This window comes from Haplochromis burtoni, unplaced genomic scaffold (assembly GCF_018398535.1).
Source record: "Haplochromis burtoni strain Fernald_Lab_line unplaced genomic scaffold, NCSU_Asbu1 Contig_324, whole genome shotgun sequence".
NCBI lineage: Eukaryota > Metazoa > Chordata > Actinopteri > Cichliformes > Cichlidae > Haplochromis > Haplochromis burtoni.
In genome coordinates this window covers 58,940-71,157 of record NW_024582685.1, presented here as the reverse complement: position 1 = coordinate 71,157, position 12,218 = coordinate 58,940, and the positions used below count along the sequence as shown (strand labels likewise).

The 12,218-nt window shown below is 41.2% G+C and overlaps 2 protein-coding genes across 4 annotated transcripts; one reads left to right on the top strand and one right to left on the bottom strand.

The window, feature by feature from the left end:
• The first annotated feature begins 934 nt into the window (after nucleotides 1-934).
• On the top strand, nucleotides 935-4,716 carry fth1b (ferritin, heavy polypeptide 1b). Of its 3 annotated transcripts, none has more exons than XM_005941661.3 (5): nucleotides 935-1,032; nucleotides 2,221-2,324; nucleotides 2,446-2,592; nucleotides 2,816-2,941; nucleotides 3,035-4,716. In XM_005941661.3, the coding sequence occupies exons 2-5, from the start codon at nucleotides 2,223-2,225 to the stop codon at nucleotides 3,191-3,193; spliced, it is 534 nt and encodes a 177-aa protein (XP_005941723.1). In that variant the 5' UTR covers nucleotides 935-1,032; nucleotides 2,221-2,222; the 3' UTR covers nucleotides 3,194-4,716. The 3 variants fall into 3 exon arrangements, with proteins under 3 accessions (XP_005941723.1, XP_005941722.1, XP_014195348.1); XM_005941660.3 differs by lacking the exon at nucleotides 935-1,032 and adding an exon at nucleotides 1,037-1,152; XM_014339862.2 differs by lacking the exon at nucleotides 935-1,032 and adding an exon at nucleotides 1,192-1,790.
• Nucleotides 4,717-4,729: 13 nt separating this feature from the next.
• best1 (bestrophin 1) lies at nucleotides 4,730-9,547 on the bottom strand. The gene is given in 11 exon segments (XM_014339863.2): nucleotides 4,730-6,131; nucleotides 6,221-6,267; nucleotides 6,270-6,374; nucleotides 6,461-6,541; nucleotides 6,890-7,042; nucleotides 7,320-7,397; nucleotides 7,480-7,634; nucleotides 7,845-8,078; nucleotides 8,159-8,253; nucleotides 9,055-9,342; nucleotides 9,484-9,547. Coding segments are annotated over 10 exon segments (2,166 nt in total). The 5' UTR covers nucleotides 9,207-9,342; nucleotides 9,484-9,547; the 3' UTR covers nucleotides 4,730-5,065.
• Between the last annotated feature and the right edge of the window lie 2,671 nt (nucleotides 9,548-12,218).

Below are 12,218 nucleotides of genomic sequence, written 5' to 3'. Positions count from 1 at the left end.
TGCCTCCACCAGTGTGTGAATGCGAGAGTGAATGAATAGTGGCATTGTAAAGCGCTTTGGGTGCCTTGAAAAGCGCTATATAAATCCAATCCATTATTATTATTATTATTATTATTATTATTATTTCACTAAAGTAAGATTTAGCTTGACTTAAGTTACATCGATCTAGATCACACATGCAGCCTCTCAGTTATAGACTCTGTAATTGGTTTAAAATCTGGGTTTTTAATTTCGTTTAGTTTCAGGCTACAACTGAGAATTCTCTGCATTTATTATTATAAAGTTTACTGATCCCTAAAATTGGTGTCAGACAGGTCTTGAGCCCAGTATTGGACCCACTGGACAGCTTTGGTAAATGTAAAGGAAGGCCTACATTTTGGACTTTGTCTTTGTAGCTCCTGATAAAGAACAGTAGCTATAAGCTTGAATGCTTTTAAATGTTTATTTCTTAGAATTTATGCCTAAAGAGTCATGCTGACAGATTTCATTTATTTACTACAGAAGCAATTTTCTTCATCGCGTAGAAAAAACATGTCCTGTTGCAATTGCATTTCTTTTTCTTATATTAACATTACAAGGATGAACTGTAAATAAATGTTTTTATCCTGAGAGAGAGCGGGGAGATTCTGTAAAATTAGACTGACATCTCTACTGTCAGACAGCATAATAAAAGAAATCGAAATTAAAAGGCGGCATTAAATATGTACCAGTTTCCATTGTAGTGTGTTTTACCTTTGGTCTACGGAATACGCAATGCATGAAAGACAAGACAGGTCCCACGATCTACAAGATTTACTTGTTTTTGTTATGAATATTTTCATAGTTTGAATCTTCAGTGTTTAATTTTTGGGGAATGTGTCAGTCTTTAATTTAAACATAAAAAAAACAATGCACAATGATTAAACATTATTTCAGACTAATGCAGCCGCTGGCACACTGGTTTGTTTGCTGTCCACATAGCCACAAAAGCTTTTAATTTTAACGTGTCCATTCCGCACCTTTAACGGCTAACGTCAACAGCGTTGCAGTCACGTAAGTGCGTTTGCGCGTCGGCAAAACGGCGAGTTAAGTCCTTAGTTGGAAATTTATTGTCGCAAGCAAGCGCAACTATCAGCGATAAGTTTAGCGAAACGTGTGAAATCGTCGAAGAAGGTTGGTTTATATAACCGCTTCCTCCGCAGCTGGGTTTAAATGTGCAACCTGTCCTGTTGTTTGTGAGATCAGCTGACTAAGATTTGGTTGCTAGCAGCGATTAGCTGCGCTGAATGTATTTGGCAACGCAACTGTTGTTCAGTTAGCGTGGGCTTCGATGCCTGCAAGGTGCACGAAGCTTAAATTTTGATATAATTTAGCCACCAAGTTGGCCTTATTCATGCCACTGCCATAACCTAACGTTCCTCATAGCTGTTAAGCCAGCCTCCGCTTGGGTCACGCAAGCAACCAGCGTTGTTTTTCATGTATTTATACTAAGCATTACGGTAGTGTAAGAAATATCTTAACGATAAAAGCGCTTCTGGGGAATTGGAATATATATATACTCCCTTCAAACTTAGTGACTTGCGTGTAACGAGATCGATTAAGAGTTTTAATATTTCAATTCAACACCAGACTGTTATTGTGCGGGAGACACCGAGAGGCAGCTTTTATGTTAAAAGCAGCACTTACCGTAATGCTTAGTATACGCAGGTACACCACGGCCAACAAGAACAACAAATAAAACAACGCGGGTGGTAGCCCGTTATTTGGTAGTAGCTGCAGGCTTGAACGCTGTGGTTTCTTTGCGTGTGCTGGTAAACAATGTTTGTGTCTCGTCTTATCACAAGTTCAGTGTCACGAAACACGGATTCTGTATTAACTAGGTGCAAATTTAAGACAGAAGTTGTCTGCTACTTTACTATTAACTTTGACCAACAGCTGCTCTGGTGTTTGCCTTTTTTAGTCCCAAGGTCATTTGTCTGGATTAATGTGAATACAGATGACGTTGTAGTGTCCACTCGATTATTTATATGTAGGGACATTTTTCAGATGTTTTAAAAGTAGATGTGTTTAGTTTGATGCAGGCAAACAAACACGTGAAGTGTAAATTCTCAGTGTCTCAGTATTGATGGCTAGATACTTTTTTAAAATGCAACATACTGCAATTAACTGCCTGAATAATCTGCTTCTCCAGTTATGAACAGCCTTACATTTGATCAGCATTTATTGTTATGATCTTTCCAGAAATGACTTCTCAGATCCGTCAAAACTTCCACCATGACTGCGAGGCTGCCATTAATAGACAGATAAATTTGGAGCTGTATGCCTCTTATGTTTATCTCTCTATGGTAAGAAATGTTTCTGAGTCAGTGGTGTCATGTATCACAGCCCTGTGTTATTTCAAAGGCATTAAAAAGAGTGTTTTAATCTTTTTGTTTGTTTATTTTTGTTTACTCTCCTGACTTTTAGGCATACTATTTTGAAAGGGATGATAAATGCCTGCCAAATTTTGCAAAGTTTTTTCACAATCAGTCCAAAGAAGAGGTTGTGCATGCAGAGAAGCTGATGACCTTCCAGAACAAGCGGGGAGGCAAAATATTTCTGCAAGACATCAGGGTATGTAAGGATATTTTCACTAATGAGTTAAAAAAAAAAAGCCAAATTCATGTCTTTTTATATTAAAAAACAAAAAACAAAACAGTCTTTTTATTAATCAAGGCTTTACAATGTTTTTTAATAATAAAAATGGATGGACTGCAGTGCTTCAGGTTGCTTTAATATGAATAATTTTACATGAATCTGATCGGTACTGAATCTTCTTGAAATATTAATGCGTTAGAAACCGGATAGAGATGAGTGGGGGAGTGGCGTGGAGGCCTTGGAGTGTGCCCTGCAGCTGGAGAAAAATGTAAACCAATCCCTGCTGGACCTGCAGAAAATGGCCACTGAACACAACGACCCTCATGTAAGAAGCAGGCATGGAGGATGTACAGTCTCCGCTGTTCGGATATGACTATCTAGTAAGATGCAGCATATTGTCTTTTTCCGTCCCCCGCAGATGTGCGACTTCATAGAAACACATTTTCTGGACGAGCAGGTAAAATCCATCAAACAGCTCGCCGACTGGACCTCAAACCTACGCCGGATGGGAGCACCTCAGAGCGGCATGGCTGAGTACCTCTTTGACAAACACACCATGGCTGAAGAGGGCAGTTAAATTGAGGCACATGTGATCATGGGTAATTCTGCTGCATGTCTGCCAAATACAGTATATACTGCATATGTTATTAAAGAATGCTGCTTTATTTGTGTTCATTAGCTGTTAGCAGAGGCTGTAACGCAGACTGGAGTTGTGTAACCCTCACCTCACACTACGTGCAGTGTGTAAAAAAAAAAAAAAAAAAAAAAGACTAAGCAGGCCTTTAAATCATGCTAGTTATGCATTCAGGTTTCCTTACATGTCAGGTTTAGGAAGATTGGACCGTGGCACTGAAACGTTTTAGGCTGCAATAATTTAAATTACATGCGTTGAAAAATTGTTAATCAACCTTTTTTGTTTGAGAATTTAAAAAGCAAAGAGAAATTCTGCTTTGTTATCTGTTATACCGGTGGTGTTTACAATTTTGTGACTGTAAAGTAAGGTAAAGGCACTTTGGACAGAGTTGGACCTACCATGTGTGTCATCACTTCATTAGCTCTTATTTAGCACTTAAGTCCAACCATCTTGGTGCATTTTTTGGCTTTTCAAGCTCCTCTTCAGGTAGTGTGGCACCATGTTGGCATTAAGCTACACCTCCCAAAAATGACACACTCAGGCTGAGGTATTTTGTCCAGCTGAAGCCCCAGGCTTCTGTGTACTGATAAAGCTACCACGGTATTATTCGCAATAAGGTTTTTCTGGCCTATTCAGTTATTTTATTCTTTTTCTTTTTTTCACAGAATATTTCTCATAGTTTAACCACCATCCACACATAAAAGCCAAGAACCATGTTTATAGACCACTCCAATATATTCTTGTTACAATATGTAACAATACTAAAACACTGGTTAATTTAATTATATTTATTATTTTATAGCGTGTGTGTGTGTGTGTGTGTGTGTGTGTGTGTTGTTTTCCATTTGTCTTTATTTTAAGAAACCTTTGGTTACTAGCACAACTCTAGTTCTCCGAAAACTGAGCTCTGTATCTCACTGTGAGACGCCTTCTGCTTTGTCCAATCAATGAAACTCCACTGCCACTACATCTGACTTAAACAGACGAGCCACCTCAAGAGCATGATGTAGGGCAGTGCGATGAGATAGCTCAGAAAGCTGAAATTGCAGCTAAATGCACTTTTAATGGTGGAAAAAGCCATTTGCCCATTTATCAAATCCTGAAGGAAGCATACTTGAAACAGAACACTGATAGTTCACAGCTGAGAATACAATTCCCTATCTCTCAAATATACACCATTTTTTAACATGCCAGGTCCATTGGAGCAGACAAGCTAGCTCTACCATCCATAATTATGAATAACATTGTACATTTATGTCATTTTTTTAATGTCTCATAAAATCTTTCAGCTTGTTTTATTTTTGACAGTTAAATAAACATTAACATGCATAAGCAGTGAGACCTGTGAAAATGTTTTCTCATTGTATTTTATTTGGACTGATTGCTTCCTTCTGCAGATGTTAAGTCAAATTGTAGATTCAGTATGCTTGTAAAATAAAACAATAAAGTTGTAATGTACAAATAAATTAAAGTTTTTCATTTTATTTGGAAAAAAACTTTAATAGTGTCAAAAGAAGAATAATATATAATATTTATTAATAAAGACACTGATGCAAAGACTACCACAGATGAAGAATATACACATTTTGGCTGCCACTGATGAAACTGGAAAGTATTTTTCCATAATGCACTGAGGGTCAAATCTCATAAGGTCCTTTTTTAAAAAATATTACAAGTAGGTTAATTCTTCTTTGAGAGTTCATTGGAAAGTAAATAATTTTTAGTGGCTCCAGCTGATACAGTCCAGTGCCTGTTTTTATGAGATATTTGGCACATGTGCTTAAAAAAAAAAACAGTGAGTCACACCTTCTTTTCTTAGTCCTGCTCCCTCCCTCCTGCTGCCTTGTTCACCCCACCATCCACCAGAACGCCCAGCAGGTCTCCTTCGGCAAGTGAGATTCCTGAATCGTTGGGCGAGTTTTGCTGATTGGTTTCTTGCTGCGATGGCGCTGAAGTGGAAACTGTGTTCATGTTATTGCTCAACCCACCGTTGGTGCCCCCGTTGCTTGCCCTCATGTTGCCGCTGAAGTTCCCGTGGTTACTAAAATTACCGTGACCTGTGCCGTTGCAAAGACTTCCCGTCGTGCCTGCGCTGTTGGTGCTTGTTACATTAATGCTGCTAGAGCTGCTGTTGGGATTACCGGGATTTGCTGCCGTTGTGCGAGAGGGCGGAGTGAACGAGAACACCCTTTCTCCTCCGCCTCCCGCAGCCCGGCCACTTGCTGGTCCAGGCTGAATGTCAGCAGATGGTAGGGTGTCCAGGGTGAGGCGAGGAGGGGGAGGGCGGCGAGATAGCAGGCCGTGTCCCAGTCTGAGTTTAGATATCGGGCATAGTTCAGGTGGAGGGTCGGGGAAGGAGAAGGTAGGTGCACTCTGCGTATCCCCATCCTCACTCAGCCAGGGGAAAGCAGAGGATGGCGGAGGGGGGATGTGGTTAGGGGTGTCGGGAGGCAGCATCTGGGAGCCCACAGTTGGAGGGGCTAGAGAACTGCAGCTGTGATCCAAGTCATTTTGGGTTCTCCTAGCAGGTCGAGGACGGGGCACCGCAGGAGGAATGCAGTGAATTGGGGTTTGTGGGCAGCTATAGAAACCTGGTCTTTCGTACAAGGGTGTGGTGGAAAAGGCGTAGTCAGGATCTCCCTCCTGGCAGGCTTGACCTTGAGTCAAAGGTGCCTCTGTGTGCAAGTAAAGGGGAAAGCGGCTTAGTGGAGCTCCAGGGCGACGGCGGAGAAGTGACACCCGGGAGGAGCGAGGGAAGTTTGGGGAGTGGACACCGAGAAGACGACCAAGCCCTCCAAGCAGAGGAGTGGAGTAGTTGGCTTCCTCATTTTCTTTGATCTGCTCCAGATTGGACTGGAACTCCATCTCCTCCTTAGGAACACTGAAGACCAAACAGAAGGTTTGACATATGTTCAGCAAGTTTATTAAGAAGAAAGAAAAAGAAAGAAAGAAAGAAAAAAATCATTAAACCTGATATCCAGCGCTGAGCCCATGAAGGAGGGTTTGCGGTGTTCAGCGCGCTGGCAGTAGTGTAGGGCGGCTGAGGTTCAGACTCATTCCAGTACATATCCCTCTCAACCAGAGGCAGGCTATCGTACATCTCATCCACAGATAACAATGAGACCTGGGACACAGTGAAAACCACATTGACTCAAACAATACACTCGCTGTCTAGGATCAGTTAGCAAATAGTTTGGTTTAGATTCACACCTGCAAATTGCGGTCCACAAGCCAGTTGGTTTCAAAGTCATCATCATCTTCACCGAATGGATTTATGAGTTGTTCAGCCACCTGAGACCAAAACAAACACACTACCTCAATGAAACTCAGTGGACAAATTAACAAGTCAAAGTCAGCAATCAGCATAATCCAGAGTTCAGATGTTAGTAATCCTCCTTTTTAGTTCTTGTTTATATTTATTTTTTCAACACAAGTGGTTATTTCATTTGTTGACCAGCTGTTTTTGTCAAAGTTGGGGATGTTTCATCTGTTCAATTAAAGAAAAATGTTTTCCAAGTCTTGTTCTGCACATCTTTAGTGCTCAATGGGATGAACTGTCCAGTAGCGAATTCCTTTCTTTTTGTGGCTGCAGGCCTCAACTTTAAGAACCACAGACATGATCAATCAGTGGTCCCTCACCTTCAGCCATCCAACATAGAAGAAAAACTGCAACAGGGTAAAAATAGGGAGGTAGAAATCCATTTCATGACCAGGGTATCCCTGAGTTGGATCCAAGAACTGACGACCGATCAGACACGCTAGGAAGAAGCTGTAGACTGCAACTGTTGCCACCTAATTAAAAAAAAAAAAAGTCAGAGCATTAACTGATTATATGCCTTTAATTAGGATTGTTTTACACCATCCTAGAGAAACAGTTTATCTTGAGTTATGGCTTTTATTGCCGATCAAATGCATCTGGATTAGGGAGGGTTAACGATTTAAGGTATATGATGATTGAAATGATGAATGAATTGAAATGAATGATGAAAACCATTATATTTTTAGTACCTAATATTACTGCTATCGGCTACTTTTTGGTTTCAGTGCTGAATGCAATATAAACAAAAACCTGAGTATAGACAAGAGGCAGGCTGATCCAGTCATAGCCGTACAGCTTCATACACTTCGCCCGTAAGCTATTCAACTCCTAAACAGAAAACAGTAAAAGTCATGCAAAACCAGAAAATATTTGCAGGCTGTGAGGCTTTGGTTTGCACACGGGCACCTACAGTGAGGAGAGCAGTGAGCGCCACGTCGTTGTTGATGCGACCCTCAGTCCGTGCTCTCAGAGCCAGGCTGACAAACCACATGCAGGGCACCCAGAACTTATTATGAGGGGAGGGCAAATCCTCCAAGTGCCTCAGCTCTTCTGATGTCATCAAACCTGAGATGGAAAAACACAACGTGTTGATGAAAGCAGCCAAAAGGTGCGTGTTCCTGCACGCATAGTCCTGGTGAACAGCCAGAGCTCGCCTCATAATCTTCTCATCAGTTCAGCCACATGAGAAGAAGACATTGGGTCTGAATGCTGTGCAGCTTCTGCACAGCATGCTATGTTTTAAAGAGGCAAGACCAATAACAGCAAACGACGCACCTGCCTGCACCAAATGCTCCATGGTTGGAAACCTCTTGTAGACTGCTGTGCTGACGGAGCGGTAGATGAGCACACCAGAGAGGTTGGCGTACCTCATAAGTGTCCTGCGGGTCAGCCGGGATGTTTCGTCAGCTCCTCGAACGTGACCGCCGACTAATGCTGCCAAACGGTCTGGCCAGGGTACATTCTCAAACTGTCCCCACCAACGGGACACGACCAAAGTCACATAGAAACCTGGTTAAGATAAATGAAGTGAAACTTTCAGTGATGCCCTCCTGACTTAAAAGGGTTAGGGTTAGTGAGCCACAACTCACCCAACACAAATGACACAGGGATGAGCTCTGCATACCGGTCGCAGTATATCGACAACTTTTCAAACAGCCTCTTCTGATCATCGTTTAACACAAACCTGGTGAGGGAAATATCAAAAGCACTGACGCGAGCTCTGTTAAAACAGCAAAGTGACTCTTTTACTTGCCAAAGTCAGAAGGGTTGTTACTTTTGTTAATACCTGCCTTGTGAAATACATCTCGCAGAACACTTAAAGCTATTTTAAGAGCTGTAAAAGGGGTCACAGATGCCGTTATGTAGTAGGGTGCTACTCATAAACAGACACGCAACCATCTACTCATAATAAGAATGAACTTTTGAGATGTTTGTGAATTTTCATTTTTGTAGATAACACTGAATGGCACAATAAAAAGGAGAGGAAAGCATGTACAGTGATGAATACATTTATTACACCATCTGTGATAAAAACAAGAAAACACAACATCTGACCACTAAATCTAAACTCTTTGTTCAGGAATGTAAGTTAATAATAATAATGTGCTTTACAATATTTTTCTTTCTGCTTAACAACAACAATCATATTTTAGCAATACAAATATCACTTTGTTTAAAGAGCCATAAACCATTACAGAAACTGATTTTAGTTATTACCAATACTGTTAAATATAGAGCATAAGGGGCATAAACCTTACACTGGAGTGGTAGTCTAATTAATTTATGAGTGCTAGTTTTTTTTTTTTTTTTTTGAAGCTTTAAAGTAAAATTACATTTAAAGTTAATTATGTTCCTAATCCAACTGAGGCCTAAAAGATGACTCATAATTCCCAGTTTTGGGACCAAAACAGTTAACTCTCTCTTAAAAACAGAAAAATGTCATTATGAGAGCAAAACTCGTGCTGCTGTAATGTGACTTTCCTACCTGTAAACAACACTGAAGAAGTAGTAGAGCAGAGTGAAGATGATAAGCTCCCTGTAGAGCAGTTTGTAGATGCTGCCCTTCCATCGCAGGAGAAGGTGAAAAAAGGTCCCCAAACCTGCATCAGCAACTCGGCGGGAGTACGTCACTGTCATCGCTGCTGCTGCTTGTTGGCCAACGTGCTGGCTGACTGTGGCCTGACATGAAGGAAACCAGCGTGGTGTTGTCCTCCGTGCTTCGTCTGAGCTCAGGTTCGGCGATCAGCCCCTTAAGACCAGTGTGGTGACAGATCTGAAAGGACAGAGCGGTAAACCAAGCAGCTCAGATGGGTTGATTTGTGGTCCTCATTTAATCTGATTGGAAAAAGACACCTTGAAATGTGATGCGATTCAGATTTCAAGGTTGTGAGAGAGGTGATATGCGCAGACCTACTTAAAGAAAACGAAAATGGCCATCATGCTCTCTGCGGTTCAAGATGTGCGGTGGCAGCGTTCAGGGATAATGTTGGAGAAAGCAAAGCAGGAAAGAAAAAGCGAGCGAGGGCCTCCTACACCTCCGGTCACTTGATGTGTTAATCTGTTTCTCCAACAAAGCTGCATTGTGAGGCCAGCTCCTGTTAATCTGAGCAAATCTGAGGGCAGCAGAGAACCCACACTGCCACAAATAGGCTGGTTACGAGTATAAATGCTGAGTGTGTGGGTTTAGGTTAGAAATATGACTCTGTGAACCAAATCTCAGCCCGCTTCGACTTTTTGTAATTTAACACTTTTTCTACATCTCAGAGGTGTGCATTAGGTACACACCTCTGAGCTATTGTTCTAGTGTTTCAATGTCAGGTCACCTTTGCTGTTTTTTTCCCATCTGTAGCAGGATTTCATCATGGCAAACTCCTGGTCAGGTGAGAACGTGTGTGACCCCCCTCTGCTGGAAAAAATGCATACAGCTGAATTGCTACTGGTCAGAGTGTGTTAGTGATTAACCCTTCCTGTATAACCAGAAGGACCAACAGCAGGGCGAAGTGCAGGGTGTTTGGTTTCTGCTGCTTTTGGCAGATTCTCTTCTGCACTGGCAACATCTGTGAATCAGTTTTACATATTTCTGGTGAGTATATCCTCTCTATTTTTTCTCCTTAATTCATCTCACAAGTGCAGTTTAACAGACTGAGCACAATCAGCCTGCAAAGAAAAGAAAATGTGGTATTCAGAAAGGGGGAAAGATCTTGAAGTTAGTTGCACTGATTTTAAATTGCAGTATGTAACTCTGTGTTTTCTGCATCTTAGGTGCTTAATACCCACACACGTCAGAGTCATCCTTCCACAAACTAAACCATCCCAGGAGCTATCCAACAGCATTTGATGAATCTCTGCACAGCCTGAGAGATAACTTATGGATGCTTTTGAGGGAATTCACAGCGTCCAGATTTCCTCTTCTCCACCTTCAACTTCATCGAGCCCGGGATATGAAGTCCTCAAGGCGGGAATATCTGGGATTGCAGTATACTCCTCTGCAGTCTTCTTTGGCACACAAAATGTGTCTACTGTCAGGCACAAGTCTGGCAAGGTCATCGAGGAGGAAGGCTGTGTTGTCGGACAGTAAGTGTTAAATCTTGGAGCACTGGATAAACTGATAAAACACATTTTTTAACATAACACGTGCCAGTTGCTGCTTATGTATAAAGATTCATGTATACATTTATCTTCCCTTTATCCAGATTCTCCAGAGATAGTTGTGTAATTCTGCACATGGTGCAAAATGTATCTAAAAGTAGCACATTGCTTTGTCACAAGTCCTGCTCAGTGTGAAGTCTGTGATTGTGGGCGCGTGCACTTGTAACAAGGTGACCGAGTCAGATATGCAAAAGTGCAAACAAAGGTCTGTGTTTAGTTTTAGTGTAACTCCAACAGTGATTGGTATTTTCTTAGGCATGTTTTGTAAATGAAAAATCCTTCTGCTGTTCGGCGATCATGCAAAAGTTGGAAAACGTGCCGGTGTTGGCCTGAGATGGAGGATAAATGCTTGAAATGTAATCCACACAGAACGCTGCGAGTTTTAGCGTCTTAAACCCTGCAGTCAGCAGTATTCCTAATTCTTTCCTACTGACAAATTCACTGACAGGACATGTCAGAGATTTAAAAAATTTAAGAAAAACTGGACCTTGGAGTAGCCAAGTTCATCCCCTGAAGGAAACTATTGTAGCTCCCTGTCCTCTCTTCTGATTGGCTGCTTCATGTAAACCAACACAGTCTCACAGCCTTGTGTGAAATTGTGATCTATTAATTAGTGTTCCTGGACATGATTTATCCCCACCCTTATCACACTGGTCTTACGTCTACTGATTTGTGCATTCCTTTTAATGGCCAGCAGGAGGCGACTCATCTGGTTGCAAAAAACCTTGCTCTGTATTTTTAGGACATATTGAAATGATTAGGCTTAGAGTCAGGAGGTTGTCTAAGAATGCTCATTGGCTAAAGACTCGTCAATTAAATGTCATTACCCAACAAGTGGGCTTCCTTCTTGGTTTTAAAGTCAGATCCACTCCTTGCTCATCACGTGCGGTTTCAGGACTTCATAAACAGCTGAGTAGCTACATCGGTCTCTTACACCATCTATAGTAGGAGTGTCAAAAATAAGGCCCAGGTGCCGGAATCGGCCAGTTAAAGACTCCAATCCGGCCAATTGGATGGCTTTAGAAAATGTGAAGGAAAGAATAATCCTAGACTTTTAACTGTAAGTTTTATAGTTTTGCCTAATGATAAAGACCTCCACCATGGCCATTCATACTACACCAAAGTAATTAAGTAAAACAATTCAGTGACAGCAAAGTTCCTGTTTTTTCCAGAAACTACTCAAGAAAATTTTTTTTGTTTAATAGTGGGCCCTCAGTAAAATAAAAAAAAATATATACTTACAGGACAGCCTGGGCAATGAGATGCCAGAACTCTGTAATTTTACACATTTATTTCTTACAATTTACACCCAAAAGAGTCATGCTGACAGATGTCTGTAATTAATGCAGCAGCATTTCTTTATCTCATAGAAAAACCTGAAGTAGATTTTTTATATTACATATATATATGTTAACACATAACACTATGTTACTATATCTCAGGGATTACGTGTGTAGTTAAAGAAAGGATAGTTTAACTGGTCCAGCCCACAATATAAAA

Excerpts from the sequence above, each read along its gene's own strand:
- fth1b (XM_005941661.3), top strand. The coding sequence starts at position 2,223 with ATGACTTCTCAGATCCGTCAAAACTTCCACCATGACTGCGAGGCTGCC. Across the intron at positions 2,325-2,445 it reads CTTATGTTTATCTCTCTATG|GCATACTATTTTGAAAGGGA; the intron begins GTAAGAAATGTT and ends CCTGACTTTTAG. Across the intron at positions 2,942-3,034 it reads CTGAACACAACGACCCTCAT|ATGTGCGACTTCATAGAAAC; the intron begins GTAAGAAGCAGG and ends CGTCCCCCGCAG.